General features: G+C 39.2%; 1 protein-coding gene across 2 annotated transcripts; it reads right to left on the bottom strand.

Annotated features, from left to right (window-relative positions):
- Nucleotides 1-1,798: 1,798 nt before the first annotated feature.
- LOC106648659 (G-protein coupled receptor 52) lies at nucleotides 1,799-18,877 on the bottom strand. 2 transcript variants are annotated; one of them, XM_014365725.2, is made up of 4 exons: nucleotides 18,373-18,877; nucleotides 10,583-11,240; nucleotides 7,042-7,471; nucleotides 1,799-6,757 (listed from the first exon to the last, which is right to left on the bottom strand). In XM_014365725.2, exons 2-4 carry the CDS (start codon nucleotides 10,912-10,914, stop codon nucleotides 6,578-6,580), a joined length of 942 nt encoding a protein of 313 aa, XP_014221211.1. In that variant the 5' UTR covers nucleotides 10,915-11,240; nucleotides 18,373-18,877; the 3' UTR covers nucleotides 1,799-6,577. The 2 variants fall into 2 exon arrangements, with proteins under 2 accessions (XP_014221211.1, XP_014221210.1); XM_014365724.2 differs by having other exon boundaries at nucleotides 10,583-11,243.
- Between the last annotated feature and the right edge of the window lie 705 nt (nucleotides 18,878-19,582).

The following is a 19,582-nucleotide window of genomic DNA, read 5'->3' on the forward strand; positions in this document are numbered from 1 at the left end:
TTGTTGCAATTTGTTTGTTACAGGAAAGAATATATAAGAAGGTGTTTTAGGGCAGAGAAGCTTGAGAATGAAAACCAAGAATTAAACTATTTAATAAATGAAAAGGTGTTTAAAAATGGTTTTGTTAAAAACTATGTTTATAATAAGTATGATGCTTAAAAAATGTTAAATGTTTTATAATAAATTAGTTTCAACTTAATGCTATATTAACCATACACGGTATCCGTCGTTTTTCACGAATCAAATTTCACGAATAACTGATTTCACGAATACTTTTTTCACGAATATATAGTTCACGAAAGCTATTTTCACGAATCGAACTTCACGAATGACTAATTTCACGAATAAGCTTAATGTATGCGCAAGTTCAGGTAAAGGGTTGACGCGGCATTGTTCAACTTTTTTTTTTGCGATAACCTTATTTTTGATTTTTTACAATGAGTAATAACGTTATTTTAATCGGGAGTAAATTAATTATTGATGGGTTTTTATACCATAAGTCGAGAGACATTCCGGAAAAAGAAAAATCGTACTGGAACTGCACTCGTTTGCGAAGAAAAGAGTGTCGTGCGCGAGCAATTACTTCTCTTGCGCAGGAAAATGAAGTTCCTGTCATTTACAAGGGGCCACAACATTCTCCTGAACATGAACATCCTGCTTATCCAGACGACTGCGCAGCTGAAGTTATTAAATATCAAATTAAATGTAGATAAAAGACATTTACAACAATAAGTTGAGCGATTGTCTTGTCAAGTTTATTTATATACTACACATCCGAAATTAATCTACGTATCCAAATCAACTTTCTGTCCAAGCAATCACGTCGATTAGTGGTGTAAAAAATACCTTTAGCGTAGTTTACGCCAAAAGTGAGTTTGTTCTGAATTTTTCTCCACGTTGTAAAAAATATTTGACGCATGATAGTTCCCAAGCTTACGTTTTCGTACTAATCTAATTTTCAAATTCAAATAAAACTTTTTAATAAAAGGAAGTTTTTGAAGTACGAATAATCGATATTATTACAGTATTTGAGTCGCCTATTTTAATTTCAGTAACAATTTGTAAGAAAAAATTTAAATAAATCTATATTTTACTCACTTTAGCTTCTTCTTGTGTCTCGATCATCTTGGAGTCGTCGTCCGCTTTTGTTATACTTTGCAGTACTGTAATATACGCGCACTCGTTCGAGGACTTCTTCGGCCGGGTCGTTCTTTGCCCTTTTACTGTCGCATACGTAATGTTAACTTAACTACGAAGTCACTGAAAGTTCGAGGATCCTCGGCCATACATATACATTATATTCTCGTCCTTTTTTTTACCCTACGGTATATACTTTCGTCTCCCACTCTTTTCCTCCGTTACCATATTTCTCTGTTAGTGGATGTCGTGCGAGCCTCCTCCGACCGCACTCGATTGTCATTTTAACTTAATGGACTTTTGTATATGCGATATTTTAGAGGGTTCTCAAAACTTCATTATTATAATGCGAGAAACTTTGCTTCCATATAGATTTTTAGCCCCTTTTCACTTCAACGTTGTTACGAGCTTTCAAATTCTACCAAATATTTTCATTTTCAGTTGATTTTTTTGAAAGAAAAGTATTTGTAAAATTGTACGAAAATATTATCAAAGCACAACACAAACTGAAATTCGAGTAGTAACGACTAAGTAGGTAATACAATATATTTGCTGCACACGCAATCATCGCAACCGTGGAACGACGAAGCATTGACTTAAATACTTGCTAGACATTGTAAGGATGAAGAATTTTTTTTGATAAATAAATGAGAAACAAAAATTTCTATTAACAAATTAGTTTTTATTTACACATCTTAACATTATAACAAGTCAAATCTATTAACAATCGAATTTGTACAATAATAAAGTAATTATGCCATAGGATAATAAATTCTACGGTGTCATAACAGTACGTAAAAATTATAACTAATAAGCATTGTCTTTTCTTTTTTTTTCAATTTCGAGGTTGCAGTACAGCAACGGCCCCCGAAAATAGAAATAAAAGTTTTTTTTTACGACTTTTAATACTCAAAGCGGTTGCGTTCCATTTTTTTATAATTTATCTTTACTAATTTATTTATCTACAATGATTTCGCATCATTAAATTAAGCTCATTGTAATGTTATTAGACAAAGCCTAACAAGATTATGGCGCGACTGGCTTTGGCATTAAAGATAATCAAATGTACAGTCGATCAATATTGTAAGTCAAAAAAGTTAGATCTATTGCTGTCTTGATCAATTGATGTACAAAATAATTTTAGTAATTTCGATGATTCGAGGTTCAGTAATACATAATATTTTTTTCTGAATCAAAAAAGAAAAATTAACAGTCAGTTTGGATATTGCAGTTTGTAAAATCGTCGGAGTAACGCGGACAAAAGTGAAGACCTCGTTAAAAGAAAAACTTTTAATGAGCACGTGGGGATTGACGAAAAAAACGTCGCATCGATGTCACGTTGCATTATAGCATAGATATATTTATAATTTTTTTTCTTCATAGAATTTTTTTTTCAGTAGCTAGACTTTTTGTTAATTGACTAGTCTCTTTTACATTGTATTTATATTATTTTCTTTTCTATACATCTGTTTCGTGCGCATGCACACACCTTTGAACGCTTTGGATTACGACATTATTTTATTTATAATTTTTTTCCACTTACTCATTTCCTTCGAACAGTTTCACGCGAAAAAAAGAACAAATTACAGAAAATTTTTATACGATTCTCGATAGATTTTTTTCAACAATTATTTCGTCTTCGGCCTTTAATATATGCGAATTACTATGGGCAGAAAATATTGTATTTTCGTCGTCTTTTCTTTTTTTACTAAAATATTTACGTCAAGTACATGAAAATTTCGTCTGCAATTTATAACTGCTTTACAATTATTCGAATAATATATCAATTTTACCTCTTTTTAAATCTCATTTGAACGAGTTTGCATTGTAATTTTCGAATGGTCTATTCATCTTTTTTTTACAACGTGTCCTCTCCTCTCTCATTCTAAGTTAGGTTTAGTAGTTTGAGGTATCGAACGAAGCGAGACGATTTTTAAGTGATGAAGCTGCAATTTACCTCGGAATATATACTGTAACGCTTTTCTACATTATTCTTATAAAGTAGAAGTCAAGTTGACATGACCAGCGAGGATCGATAAAAATTTTTATCATATTTTAACGTTTTATTTTGTTTTTTTTTTCGTTTTCTATCGTATATTTTTTTTTTACATTTTTTAAAATTTTCTGTGACATCGTTGAGTCGTGTGAAATTTTTTGTCTTTTGTAATTGTAAACATATTTAACCATTCGTCACATTTAAGTTCGTAAGAAAAGTATCATTGTTGTTCATTATATTTGTCAATATCATATGTATTTAATATCTATTTTTTTTTTTTTTGTTAATTTATCTTACACAATTTTTTCTTTTGTTTACATTGTATAATTGCTTTGCATCTAGGAAAAAGAAACTTTCATCATGCTTCGTTTTACAAAAACCAGTTCATTTGATATTTAATTATATGTATTTTAATATACGTATAGGAATTAAATTGATTTGTCGAGCCATCGTTTCATATACGTATACGAGCGAAATCGTGTAAAAATGCAAATCAATTGTGTGTCTTTTTTTGCTTCTTTTCTTTTTTACTTAAACCGTGCGCGTTTTTAAAATACTCGTGGAACGTGTGGTATACGCTTGTTTTGCAGACTTTAGTTCGTGGTTTTTTTTTCACCTTTTTTTTTGTCGCGTATATGTTTTCCCCAAACGTTCGCACGCGTAGACAAAACGAGAAAAACTTATACTTATATATTGGTGTGCAAATTTTCAATTATTTTTTCTTCTTCACAAGTTCGATCATTATACGCTAAAACAATAATAAAATGTAAAAACCATCGACGATTCAACATCACAATAAACTTTGCTACTGTTTCGTAGTGTTCCCTTCGATAGTCTGCATCTCATTGCTACCTGCGCTTCTCGTGCAAAAGACAATTTATGTAATATATAATAGGCAAAAAACGAAAACAATGAAAAAATTCGCTTTGCAAATGTGTGTACCTTATATTGACAAACGAAACATCACATATGTCTTGTCGTACTCACATAACTATTATTTTTATTTTTTATTTTCATAATCATTAATAGTAACGTTGTGATGTTGCACTGATTTTTTTACACTAAGTTTTTTGCTAAAAAGTTTGATTAGCTTTATAATATACAAAAATTCGATTCGAATCACGCCAGTTGCATTTGTGGCGGCAGCTGCTGAGCAAATATATTTGTAATTTTTATTTATATATAACTATATACGCTAAGTACTTCACACATTTTTTTTAACCTCTTTCCAAATTCATGTCACACGTCGATCAATCGCTGCACTCGCATCAATCAGATCAATAACAATATTTGCGCTCCTCGCGCTCAAATGCATCACTTTCCTCTCTATCTCTCTCTGTTCACTCGTTATCGTAGTATATCCACGTTATATTTTTTTTATTATTATATATTTATGTTTAGTGAGCTTTTTTTATCACACCCACGTACATACAATTCATACACATTAATTCTAATCATTTATATTAATTAATATTGTTTATCCATTTACGTGTGTTTTTGTTTATACTGTCTCTGATTGTGTTCTTGTTGAGAGAGATGATATCAGTTAAGTATGTAATAATACTTACTAAAATGTGCACATTTTTTAAATCATAATCATCTTTTAACAGAAAATGAAAAATAACGAAAGAAAAACTTTTAATTACGTGCAAAAATTTACGCAAGCATTAAAGTGAGCGCGAGAAAAATGTTTTATGCTCGAGCGGGATGACGCGCGTGAAAAGCAGATCTTCCAAAGTATGATTTTTATATGCGCTGAAAAGCATATTAATTCGATGCGTAAATGGGTAAAACATATCTATCGTTATATAGATACATATATATTTTTTCAATAATATTTTTTTATTTATTAGCAAAGTGTGTGTATTTATTAATAAAGAACGACACGTAACATCGCTCTGTTGCGTAATTTTGCAACGTAGGGTTGGCAAATATTAGCTTCCTCGAGTCGGTGATTTTTTTTGTTCGATCTTAATTATCTTTATTTTTGTAGTTATATAATTTTTTTTCAATCGTGACGTAGCGCGATGCGTGTTTTCAGTCCATTCGGGACATTGTTTTTTTTTTTGGTTTGTTTTTTTGGTAGACAGACAGAGAGAGTGACGCGATGACAAAACAACGTTGTGTCGCTGCTGCAAGGGGGGATTTATAATATGTCGTTCCTGGGAGGTGGAATTCGCGTGAATTTCTCGATGGACGCGGCGATCGATCATCGGATTTTTCGCTGTAATATAGACTTATACTTTAAGTAAAATTGTCATCTAGCACTTTTTTGCCGACTAGCCTATTTTATGTAGTTATTTTTTTTTCATTTACGTATCTTATGCGCTTATATTTATAGTTAAACCATAAATACGGTATTAGTATAATATAGTAGTCGTGAGTAGTCCAGTCTTTCTTGGTGGTTTTTATATTATGAACTGATGCAATCATGGGAAAATTCATATAATTTGGTCACTTTACCGTACAATGGTGTTGTGGATTTTGAATTGTTTAACAATTACATCTATACTTGAAGTTATTAATCGAATTTTTTTCATAATATTTTCAAATGAACCCTATGAGATTTTTGAATCATTTAAAAAAAAGGCGATTCAAAGCCACCAAGTCATTTGAGTTTTACCCATGGTATATTATGATATGTACGCAGTACGTCGCAGATCGTTTTTTGTGTGTCATTATACACGGCTATAGTTGCGAATTATCGAGCCTGTCCATCGAGCTGCGCACATAATAATAAACACGATGCAATTTTACTTTTTTTTTTTAAGCTATACGGTCGTGTGCAAGGCCATAATAATAGTTGGGCGCACGTACATATATACCGCTGCTTCTGCAGTTTTCAAAAGTTTTTATTTTTTCGTTCACTTATACACACGTGTTTTCGACGCGTTTGCATCATTTATTACATATTATAACTTTGCACAGCTTATAGTTGTTGACAGAGTAAATTGTAATACATAATTTAATGGACGTTATTACGCGCGCCGCCGCCGTCGCCGCCGAGCCATCGAGATTCGCGTGTCCACCTCCCAAACTTTTTTGGTCGAACAAACGGACTCGCATTTGCGTTATTTCTGTGTGTAATCGTGTCGAATTATGTGTGCGCGTCTGTACGTGTGTGTGGAGTAAAAATATAAAATGAATCGAAACAAAAATAATAATAAAAAAGGGTAAAAATCAAGCGGGATAATCGACGTCGCGCAACCTGGGCGTGGGCACGACGAAGCAGCCAAAGCGCACGAAATTGATCTTGACGCGGGTCGACAGGATCATCTGCACGAAGCCGCGCACGCAAGCCAATAGCATGGACCTGGCGGCCGAGGAGTAAGTGGAATCGTTGTTGCTGCTGCTGCTGCTGTTGGCGATAATAACTGAGGAATCATTGTTGTTGTTGTTCTGTTGTTGTTGTTGTCTGTGACACGTCATCTCTCGTCTTATCTTTCAATCATCGTCGTCGAGTCCGAGCAGCTCTGGGGGCAGTCGGCGATGCCGGCAGCAGAGCGTCAGGCAGAGGACGCGCGCCGCCAGGCGGAACTGCGGACTGAGGGTGCCCAGCACCACGGCCTTCCAGAAGCTGTTGGTCACCCCGAACCACACGACGGCGAAGTGTAGGAACGGCACCTGTGCGAGCATAATAATAATAATGTAACATACGTAAGGGTACGTGAAATATGTGTGTGCAAGAAATTTTGCGAGTTACGTATATCCTTGCAAAACTTAGATCGTTACTCGCGAGTCGTATATATGTATATTTATATGTATATACGTGCAGCATAGCTCACGCAGCTGTTGGCAAGAAGCCAACTGTGCAAATTCTGAGGTCAAAGCAGCATATGCATAGTACGTGCACATACACATATAGATATGCACGAATCCACTTGGAGACGTAAGAGAAAAAATCGAACCTGCGGTGGCCCGTTGAGCGAGGACCAGATCCTGAGGCCGGCGTAGGGCGCCCACGAGATCCAGAACGCCATGACCAGGACGAAGGACATGATGTGGCTTGGATTGCTCAGGTTCTCCGACAGGGCAGTGGCGTACTCCTTGTCGTGTATGGGCACGCCCGACCTCAGCTTCCTCATCATCGAGAATATGTAGAAGTACGTGTAGACGATGGTGATGACCGAGGGCCCGAGCACGAGGATCGACAGGGTGATCGTGTAGGCGGCCATGTTACCCCAGTCGAGCATGCAGATGAACGCCTCCGAGTCGAAGATGGCCTTGTTGAAGCCCAGCAGGGGCGGGCAGCACATCATCGCCACCGAGATCCAGGTGAACGCCATCCAGCACTGGCAGCGCGTCTTCGTCTGGACCGTCTCGTAGCGCAGTGGTTTTCTGTATAAAACAAACGAGTTCGATTAGTCACGATTCAATGTTTCATATGATTGAGAAATTAGAATTGTAAATTAAAAAACGACGTGAAAATTTTATGTTAATATTGTTATTATGTTCTTACTTAAAAAAATATGACTCTAGTACCTTTAATTATTTAAATTAATCACGAATTTATCCATAATAACTTATAATCGCAAAGTTCTGTGTCGCATGAATGTAAATGTAATTTTTGAGGTCTTGAAAGCATTGTAACACCATTCTCTTCCATTTACATGAAGCAAATTTTTGATTAAATTATTTATTTAATCTATAAGCTTCAAAAACTAGCCATAAGCTTCTAAAACACCTTTTTTAGCTTTTTTTTTGTATTTCAATCTGTAAAAAATTTTCATATACATTTTTTGAAAATTTTCTTCACTTAAAAAAAATACAGGAGTCCCTCGTTATACGCGGGTTTATTATCCACGGAATTCGTTATCCGCGGTTAGTCGATTTGCGCCCATCCCTTCGTATCCGCGGGTCGAGTCTTGTTATCCGCTGATCGAAGATCGTGATTTTTTTCTCGGACGTATCCATATTCAGTTTGAATTTGGTTAGTGTAGACGCGTAAATCGAAATTGTCAATTAACCTAAATTTGTTGAAAATTTATAAATTTATTTAAGTATGGCTTCATCTAAAACTCCGTCGAANGGTGACCATTTTTTCAAAAAGTGTAATCTGCGCTTGAAACACGTTTAAAAAGTATGAACTGCGCTCCTCGCACTTCTTCCAGACAACAGTTTTCAAAAAGTATAATTTGCGCTCGACGTGCTTTTGAATAGTGAAAACTGCAAAAAAATATCACGATTCTCCAAAATCCTTTAAACTTTTGGGTTTTTAACCGATTGGGAGTTTAACTGGCAGCTTTGTAATACCATAATATTGCCTGCATTTTAATCGATATTACCCATTCATGCAGTGGAACTTTGACTCTTTTTGAGAGTCAAAATTCAACTTGATCATTGATAATATACTTTTTCCTAAGATACAGTGCACACTGTGCACATCACACAACTCGCAATAGTTTTAGTCGTGATACCGCCATTTAAGCTTTTTTAAAATTATGAGGCTTTATTGCTGTAATTTGTGCAGAGGTTTCGGTTCAGAAACTGTCTCGGAATATTTTATCCCTTTCGTTATTAAGAACATTTTACGAACCACTGACGGTTATGCATATTTCTCTGCCAATATGCTAAGTACTCTTTTTATTTAATTTTATGCGTGAATGAACTGAAAATATTATAATTTCAAAGTGCATATCGACCACATTAGAAATTAACGCTTGTATTTACACGTGTAAATACTAGTTCTTATCTCAGCGGGTCAAAATCTATCGATAACATCTTATTCCAACCATCCACTTATAGTTTCCTACGGGAAGGTAGCCCACTCCCAGACCAATCGTATCGACACGATTTTTTTTTGATTCCTTGGAAATCTTGTCCTCTTTAAATCCATATATACTATGATAAGGTTCGAGTCAATATCGAGTTACCAGTAGTATTTTAGCGCAACACGTAAAATTACTGAAAAAAAAAGATTGTTTGAACGTGTACCAGTACCACAGTAATATTTTGTTTAAATATAACATACACCATCGCAAAGTACTCTTTTCAACGAGTAATTTAAAAAAGAAATAGAGCTCTTTACGATGATTTTGCGCCCTGTAGGTCGATTTGAAGGTACCATTTATAGTACGTAAATCCCTCGTTTAGCTGAAATCAACACCATTTTCTAAACATTTTGCGGTACCTTTCGTGTCGATACGATAGATATAGCCCAAGATAGAAAAATTTGAAAATTGACAAAATTTCGATGAAATATTTTGTTGTGTATTATAAAAGTACCTATGTATAAAAGTACCTTTGTATTAATATAAAAGTACCTATCACGTATCCCGGTGGATTTACGGTGGAGGAGCAGTGAAGGATCAGTGGAATTTTTGAGGAGCAGTTAGAAAATAATAATTAAAAAAAGGTGAAAAACATGCGAAAATCATGCAAAAATCACGTGAAATTCACATTTTTGAAAATTGTGGAGGGGCAGGTGGACATTTTGAGGAGCAATCTAACCACATCCTCTCTACTATATAGTAAGTAGAAACCATAATTATCACTAGATCACACAAAGCGTTCGTGAAAATTGAATTACAGTGGATGCTTTTTATTTCTTGTAAAGTTTTTTAAAAAAATGAGAAAATTTCAGAGGTGAGCATTCATTCTCGAATTTTGACCCTAAATTATTTGAAGAAGTTCTGCGGATTTACGTATAAATAAACAGCACGAGCTGGGTTGATTTGATTTTTTGGGATTACTTGCGTTTGCATTTATTTAATTATTCAAAAATTGTACGAACTTGATCAATTTAGTTACTTGGGTTTATTGTAGTTACACATTTGATCATTAAAGCTGTTCTAGCTGGATCGATTTGGATACTCTGGTTACACAGGGTTACTTGGGTTTGAATATTTAATTATTAAAACTACACAAACTGGATCTATTTGGTTACTTGAGGTTACTTGGGTTTGCATACTTAATTTTTTTTTAAAATATTTTTAACTGGGTTGATTTGGTTACTATTGGTAATTATCTTAATGATTAATTTTGGTGTTACGTTTGTAACTTATAAAAAAAAATTTCTTATTATCGCCCCCCCTAAACTTTGGTTCTGGATCCGCCCCTGGTTGTAAATATAAATAAACATGTATAAATAGATAAACTACTCAACAAATTCGTTTATTTGTAGGTAAAATGAACATATAAACTGTGCTTTCTCGAGGTTGAGGAACGTAACCCTCTCTTTCCCATAAGAGCAAGGTCTTATTATCCGCGGTTTTGTTATACGCGGTACTTTTGAGGAACGTAACCCCCGCGTATAACGAGGGACTCCTGTATTACAATAATGTTAAGATCTGAAGGATCAAGATTGATCAATGTAGAGACACATTTTCTTGTATAAAAATACTCATAAAAACATAATTTTACATCAAAAACTAATTCAATATTAACATTCAATTTTCAAATCAGGATTTAGCACAATGACGCGTCAGTCTCAAGTAAAAAAATACTAACCTGATGGCGAGATAGCGATCGACGGAGATCCACATGAACGTGTAGACGGACACGGCCCAGAGGGTGACCTCGAGATAGCCGACGAGGCGGCACACGATGTCGCCGTAGACCCATCTCCTGACCAGGGCCGGATAGACCGAGAGCGGCACGACCAGCAGGCCGCACAGCAGATCGGCCGTGGCGAGCGACAGCAGGTAGTAGTTTATCACCTCGGTGGGGCCCCGATAATTGAGATAAGTGGCGATGATGAGCAGATTCGAGAGTATGATGGCGACGCCGACCACGAAGATGAAGCCCGCCTGCATGGGGGCCTCGAGCGAGGGCTCCTCCATGCCTGCGGCGTCCCTGTGAGGATCGAGCTGCTCAGCTGCATCCCCCGTCGACTGGCCTGGATAAGGGCGCGGAGCCGAGCAGTCACCTCCTTAGGGCGCGAGTGCACCGAGGGCGACTGGTTTGGCTTCAGCTGGCCTTCCTCTTCCTCTTCTTCTTCTTCCTCTACTTCTTCTCTCGTCCAGTTGCTTGGCTTTTGCGTGAAGCGAAGCTTCAATTGTGTATCGATTGTCTCGGCGCTCGATTATTCTTTTTCAGTCTGTCTTGTGGGCCGTCGTCGGTCGCCTGCTTGGGATTTGGCCGCTTCCCTCGCGCTTCCCACCTCGCACTTCTGAAATCAATCGGAGACGATTTTTCATTCTATCATCTTGGTACCATGTACACCGTTCAAAATACTATCGTTAAAGTTTTTAAAAAAAAAGACAATCGCTACGCATCTGAGAACCTTGCTTTAGCTTATACACTCTTTGTTACTTTACCACACATGAATTTGAATATTTTTCTCGCTTATCTTATACACTCTTTGTTACTTGGGCACTTGCAGATTTACAGATAAAGGTATTTTTGCCATCTAGTGGTGGATGCTGACTTTAATTTTGATCGATGATAAATGGATTTTGATGAACAATATTGACATTCAAGTATGATTTTAAATCTTTTTAGTAATCGTGTGCGTTGAAAATAACGCACACGATAACATTTACATGTAATTTTTGTGCAGTTCATGTAAAAAATAAATTTGTACAGATACGTTCATTGTCAACGAAGATTTCTTGTAAAAGTACCTCAACTTTTAACCGTGTTACGAAAAACACTTAATTATTAACAATAAGTAATGGAAAATCATTTGAACACCGCTAACTATTCAATCGCGTATGCAAAACGAAACAATTCCTCCGCGGAGATCTCTCTCTCTCTCTCTCTCTCTCTCTCCGTCGCGAAGAGCCTCGCGCGAATGAAAAGTTTTAAAAAATTCAAACCGTCCTAATTCCGCGCTCTTTACCTCTTCGAATTTTTCTTTTCTCTTTCGCAGTTTCAAACACACAAGTACGAGCGCACTCGGATGCACAAATACTCGCTCAGGTGCGCCTGTATATTTTACTTTTCGTCGAAAATCTACCACATAGCATATGTAGATTGCAACAATAGACACGACTGTGCGTGCGGAGCGCGTGTCTATATGTTTTTTTTTTGTGCAAAGATCGCGTCGGGCAACGCTGCACTGATGGCATATTAAAGAACCTCGCGACTATAGAGAGTCAAAGAGTTCTCCAAAGCAAAATGAAAGGGCATACACCGTGCACGCGCACACAGACTCGTTGGCTTTTGAATACGACTGATACCCAGACAAGACCGTTTGCATACAGTAAAGCTTTAGGATTTGTACATAAAAAAAAACTATTTATTCACGAGGAACTACTTGCCGAGCTTTTATTTTACATCTCAAAAATTAAAGATAAAAGGCAGATTCATACTCGTCCATCCCGGCGGTTGAATTATTCGGCTGCGATTAATGCGTTGCCCGACAACGACGTACGTGTATGTATCTCATTGCGAACGCAGAGCTCAACGCGATTATTCGAAAGTTCGCAGTTAATTGGTAATTAATTTATCGTCTAATCGGCAGCCGGGTTACGCGCGCGGGATGCCTACGTTCGTAATTAGAATCGCTGCCGAGAGTCGATCGGATTTTCCCATTACAACGCGACGAACCCCCGCACGCTTTTTTTCTTCCACCTTTGACGCGTTAATTTCTGTGGTAATATCATTGCTTTATCATTACTTTTATACATCACGTCGACTGTAAAATCTTCTTTTCCACGAATAGTTTGCGATTAATCTTCGGTAATTAGCGCGCACTATCGCGAGCGTATTTATTCGTACTTCGGAACTTAAAATTATCGATTACCGATTATTGCTCGAATATTTCGAGTCTATTTATTCGCTAAGTAATCATTAATATCATCGCTGAATATTAGTCGTGCTTCGAGCTCGTAACATTCGCGTTTTATCGGGTTAGCATTGCGTATGCGAATTCGAACGCCGTATACGCGGCGTACATTTACTGGCCGAGCGAAATTATAATACCTTTCAATTGCCTGTATCGTTTTGAGCGAGGAATGCGCGATGATATTTATATATTTAAAGCGGAAATGCTCTAGGTCGATTCTATTCGCGAGATAAGCCGTCCAATTAAGGTTATATTAAATGAAAAGAAGCGAATTGAAATGAAGACTCTTGTCCGCTTTGTTTCCATAATTTCCCAAAGTAAACACGCTGTAAGAATTGTTCGTAAATTTCAAGTAGTTTTAATGGACGGTTGTAGCGAAATATTCGAGTAGGTATTCTTTAATGATTTTTCGCAGGTATATTTATTTTGAAATTCAAACAATTACTCTTAAAACCAAATACTACTATTTTATTAAAGTAAATATTCTGCAGGTTTATTCGACCGCTATGTGTATTCATCATTACTATAAAAACTTGAATACTACCGTTATCTTATAAAATTTAATTACAATCCTTGTATTGAGAAAGTAACGAAAAATTCTTGTAAAATACAAAACTCTTATGTGGTGAGACGTGCGTGCTAAAAAAATTCATGTATTTTGAATTTTTTCCCCCATACGCAGTAGTCTATAAGTTACCGCTAGATGGCGTACGGCAGAATTTTTTGACAACCAAAAGAGAAAAGACAAAGTTTTAGTATTTAGTAAATCTACGACTAAGGAGATCTACCTTTCAGTTTTCGATATAAAAGGTGATTAGAAATCACTTTTCGTAAATGACACTGTCGATGTTTTTATATCTATTACTTAAATCTTGTAGTCTTATACTTAAATCCTCGAACTAAGATGAATCATAATAAGGTGAACTATAAGACGAAGGTAGTAAAATTAACCACCTCCCAGATACCGCGATAAGGTTCGATGTGGAAAAACGATTCAAGATTTTTCACTCGAGCTCTCTGGGAATTTTACAGCAAAGAAAAAACAATTACCACGTTGTCACAATGCCAGAGCCGATATGTAAAAATGAATATTGAGAGAGCGCCTACTAGTCAAGCTTGCACTGCCTATAGGTCGCCCTCCGCGTGCAGTATAGCGCACGGCAAGCGGAGAAAGCTGCTTACGACGAAGCCCTTGTCGCGTTGCGTACAATGCTCGCGTTGTACCGAGCTCGCGTTATATGCGGTAGCTGCACCTCTTCCGTCGCTCGAGCGATTCGTGTACCTCAACACGAGTGTGCGTGTGCACTCGATGATCATATTCGCGAACCATCTAAACGGCTCGTGACACTTTTTAGGAAGAAAAAAGACTCGAGAAACGAGAAAGAAGATGAAGAAGAAGCTCGCTGGAATTTCGCGTGTATCGATTTGAGATTTGAGCTATGCTCTTTTCTTTCACATGATGAGGTCGACGAACCGCGCGGGACGCGACATGATTTTCATATTACACACATACACACACACGTGCCTGTAGATTGATTGGGCCGCGAGCTTTTATTTATTCATTTTCGCGCTGCTGCATAGTCGAAGGCTATCTATCTACTGTTATATACAGCGCGCCTCGATCGCTGGCTTTTGTATTGCTGCACACACACTCGCAATTTGTTGCCTGTGCCCGAGAGCTCGATTGATTCCTCGCCTCGCTTCGTTAATCGAACTCTCGATGCGACTCTTTTAGCTCTTATATGTTTTCGACGACGACGACGACGATGACAACGGCGATATAATGAATGGAGGCATATATGTATCCGTCGCCTATTCGTCGACAATTTCAAATGGAAAAATATCGAACGTTATATACTATGCGGGGGGACTCTCTTATTTACGTACCGTCGTCGATGTCATGGCCGTATCAGTGCGGAGAACAGGGCTAAGCACTGCACACACAGGCTCGTGTGTGTGTGTGTGTATGTACGAACGAATAATGAGGTATACGACATAACTAGCCAGTGGCGATCCGAAGAAACGCCAACTGCTACTGTATACCAGCTATTTAGGAACGAATCAGGCCACTCTCAAGGAAATTCGAGCGGAGCAAATAATACAACGTCGCGAGTCGTGCGCTACAGTGTGTACCCCTTTCCCGTTCACTTCTTCTTCTTCTTCTACTTTTCTTTCAGTACGAGCTTTCATTCTACTTGCCTCTCTGGGGTAGACCTTATACGTGTCGTATTATACTTGTACTCGAAACGGTGGCGCCTTCGTAATTTATTTTTCATTAGTCAAGCAGAAGAAAGAGAGAGTTCGATTTATTTGCAAGTTATGTAGAATTAATTCGATCGAACATTACATATACGCTTTTGTGTGTCACTATGCTGTCGTGTCGTCGCTTATGTATCATCGTACATATACTCGAGGGTCAGTTACACAAGTAGTACTACCTTATACCACTGTACATGTACGAGAATGGCCCGAAAAGCGATTTTACGCTCCAGCTGCCGTGTCGCGTACATCGCTCTTAATAAGCACAAGAGCACATCTCTCTGTGTAGGACGTAGGGAATATCACTTTTCGCTCGAATACTGCCCGCACACTGCTGCGAACTTTTGCCTTGGCTGCGCAAGCCGCGTACGCGTATAACAACGCTGCTATCCGCACACACACGGTATTATGATGGCTGAAGATGAATGTAAATAAAGGAGAAAGAGAGAAAATTCGCTGCTGCTGCACTACACGCATCCACACGCAAACACACACACACACTGTGTGTGAATGTCAAAATATACGAGCAGCCACTACTACCACGCGTATACATATCGCGTGCGTCAAGTGCCTCGAGCAGCGACGTTTACATACGTGTGAGGGGTGCTACGTTTGGACAGGGCGGAAAAATTCTATTTACTTACGATGTTTGTCGTTACGTACGTTTCATCGCTAGATTGTTATTGTTATTGTTATTATTTATATAATTGTGATCACCCGCTTTTACGTTATATAGCTGTATATTTATATTTGTGTAACAGCAATCGATTAAGCGAGGAAACGGCGCGGGGGGATTAAAGTATATAGAATTATAACACGCGCGTATGCATGCATATAATATAAATAAAACGAGCTAGCACGCGAGCAGCCGAGAGTCGTAATAATTGCATTCTGTTATGTCGAGAAGGAGATTTAATCGTCGCGTACTTTATTGAAAATCTCGATCGAGCAGTTATAAGTTCGCGTTAACGTACGTATATTTTCCCTTAGACAAACGTGTATATAAACGAATTTCTTTTCTTCCTTTTCTTTTCGCGTTTCGGGAAAAGACGAGCGCGAGCTGCTTCTGCTGCATGTGTGTGTGTGTGTCTGTATATAATAATGTGTATATGTATACCCCTGAGCAATACTGCAGCTAGGTTCTTTTGTACCCGCGCGAGCAGCGTGCAATGACACCAATTGAGTCTGCACGACACACACACACACAACCAGCTGCACTCCGTTACGTGTGCTGTGTGTGTATAGATATATAAACATGCACCGAGCTAAACAACTATCATTTTTTGCCTGACACAAATTTCAAGAAAAAAGAGAGAGAGAGACTAAGCTCCGTTGGTGTGTATAGGATACAGTGAAGTTTGAGCCTTTATACAAACACACGCTAACACAGAGTCAGATGAACAACGAATAAAAAGAGAGAGAGAGATATCGGTTGGTATACGCGCAGCGATGCGTATTAATGTATAATGCCGATAGCCACGTGTGTCACTAAAAATATATATTTCTCGTGTATAAAATGTGAAAAATTGATAGAATAGCTGCTGCTGCACGACGACGGACCGAGAAATTCGATCTCGGGTCGAGCTGCGAATCCTAATTTCATGCTACGTGTGTACGCGTGGCTCGTACATAATCTCTTTTGACGCTATGGACGCAGGAAAAGTTTAACATTTACAACGAAATTGTCTCTATCATAAAAAGCAATTCATTGTCGAGGGAAGCTTCACAACAAGGTTTTAACATTTCTGCTACTGCGAGATATAAAGCCTTCGTATAAACCCCTCAGCGTGCTTTTGTCTCCAACCAAAACGTTTATGAATTATTAGCTCGATGGTTAATTTGATCCTAGACGACGACGACGACTATGACGACGACGAGACTCGACCCCGCCGCGGCCTGATACACAGCAGCGGCAGCAGTGTCTAATTTGTGAAAAGCCACTTGACCCATGCACTCGTGAATGATGCATGTAGCATATATAGCCGATGCGGCCAGCAGCAGCAGCAGCAGCAGCAGCATCGTTACCAATCAACGTGCTCGAGCGAAAAAGAACGAAGCAATTTTTCTTTTTTTTTTTTTGCCTCGCAACGTTAATTACTCGCTCGCGCGCGGGAGCAATTTTTAGACATCGAGTATACATTTTATTTCGTCTCGTGGATTCTCCATACATAATGCAGCCACGGGGATGCAGGAAAGGTATTTTTGTTGCGTTACACGCGCGGCGCGCTCACAATTATACATCCGTGCGATATATATTCTCTCCTCTCATCGAAAAAACGCAATTTTAGCAATTCCAGGTCACGGCGAATGCGTTATTCCCGCCGCCGCACAATTTATTAATCCATCGCAGCTGCAGAGCCTGCAGCAGCAGCAGCTACATTTTCTCTCTCGCGCGCGACGACGACGACGCTCGGTAACAGTAATAGCAGCAGTCGCGAGCTTTTGACAATCTCATTAACGTTTCGTTACTTTCGCTGTTTCTTTTTTCGCTTTTACCTCGTGTCGTCGTCGTCGCGTTGCTGTGATCGTTGACAAGCGCGAATCCGACTCTCCAAATAAAGAGCCGCACAGAAAAAGAAAGTCTAAAATTATCAAAATCTCGTGGCCCTTCTATGCAGCCACTGCTTTTCCAACTAAAGCTGTGTTTTTTTATTATCGTTTATGCGGTGTACAACGCACCTGATACAAAGCACGACTTATGCACGCATGTCTTCTTCGTTATACACACTACCACCTGCACGTATGAAATTCAGACAGCTCCCCAGTTCTATAATAGTTCTGAGGCTTTTTTTCACGATTGGGCCTCTATATAGCCACCGTTAGGGCTATTGTCGTTGCGCTTATTTATCAACAAATCGAGCACTCGACGTGTTTATGGAGCACAACACGGCACAGGTGTAGTAGCATAAGGGGACAAAAAAAATGTCGCACGCGTACACCAGTATAGCGTCATAAAGTTTCTCTACTACGTACGTTAAAGTACGTGTTTCGGAGCATTAAAAAGGCGATATAAGCGCAGCGAAAGCGAGAGAGAGAGAGACAGAGCGAGCGCCTCCGCCCGTGTGGTCCAGAGCATTTATATACGCTCGACTGGCACACGTTTATATTGCACGAGGGCAGCGAGGAGTATCTCGTTCTCTATCTCTCTCTCTCTCTCTCTCTCGTTCTGCCATCTTTGTACAGAGATAGTTAAAAAATAAAACGCGTCGTCTGGATTATCGTGTACATAAGTTTTAATGTCATCGCTCACCTGACGACGATCATGTCGACGACTCTCGTGCGTCGCTTCCAAAATTCTTCTCTCTATCCCTGTCCGTCTCAGCTCGTCCGGATTAGCATGTTTCCGTTATACTCTCGAAATTTTTGGGCGATCACACAGCCACACACACACCACTGTGCACCTCGTGCGTAACGCGATGTGTATAGCAGTATAAATCTTGGAGGAAAAACTCGATAATAAAATCACCAGCAGCAGCTATAAATCAAAACTCGAGCACTACTGGGCACACGCACGCAACGCACACACTCGCTGCTGTGTTGTTTCTTTCTCTCTACTTTGCACTATACTCAACCTCTCTCGCAGCTGAATGCACACTGGACTGCTGGCCACGCACACGCGAGTAGTAAATGCGAGGAGAACAACACGCGCCTCTCGATCTCTCTCCGCACAGCACACGACACAGCACACACTCGAGCACACGTATATACACGAACGAGAGAATGTGTCGTTCAGCAGCAGCAGCAGCAGCGAGCAGAACACACGACGACGACGGAGCGTGCGCGTGAGTTTCGAGGCAGCAGCAGCAGGCAGCACTGGTGCAGTAGCACCCCCCCGACAACCGACTGCGCGCACACTCTCCACCACTGCCACCACCACCAACAACGCGTATACTCCCGGCTGATCGAGCGATGGCTTTACTACTGAAAGCTCGACTCTCTTTTGCTCGCGATGCTTGCCTGCCTGCCTGCCTCGGAGCTTGGCTCGCTTTTGGCTTGGCTTTGGCGCGCTCGAGAGAGAGCCAAGAGCGGTTTATAGTTGAAGAATACGAAGCGAGTGAGAGAGAAGGTATATACCAATACCAGTCCGTACTAGTCTGTGTCTGTGTGTGTGTGTGTGTGTGCGAGTACGTACGATACGTCGCACGCGCGACGGCCCTTGCACCCCGGGCGTCGATAGCTAACTGCGACGCGCAGGCGCGCCAGCCGTTGCAAGCTCCGATCTACCCTCCCTCCTTCTCGGTGTGTGTATGCGTATTTTACACTAGCTGGCTCTGTTCTGCTCCGCTCTGCTCTCTCTCTCTCTCCAGCTCGTGCTTTGTTCGTGTGTGTAGGTAAATAAACGGAAAAAGAGAGTGAGAGAGAGAGAGAGAGGGAAGTGGTACATGTGACCAAAAGAGGGAGTTTCTGTGACGCGTGCGTGACGTTGCGCGCGCGATTATTTTCTCTTTCTCTCGCTCAAC

The sequence above is a fragment of the Trichogramma pretiosum genome, unplaced genomic scaffold, assembly GCF_000599845.2.
Source record: "Trichogramma pretiosum strain Unisexual culture from Peru unplaced genomic scaffold, Tpre_2.0 scaffold7, whole genome shotgun sequence".
Taxonomy (NCBI): domain Eukaryota; kingdom Metazoa; phylum Arthropoda; class Insecta; order Hymenoptera; family Trichogrammatidae; genus Trichogramma; species Trichogramma pretiosum.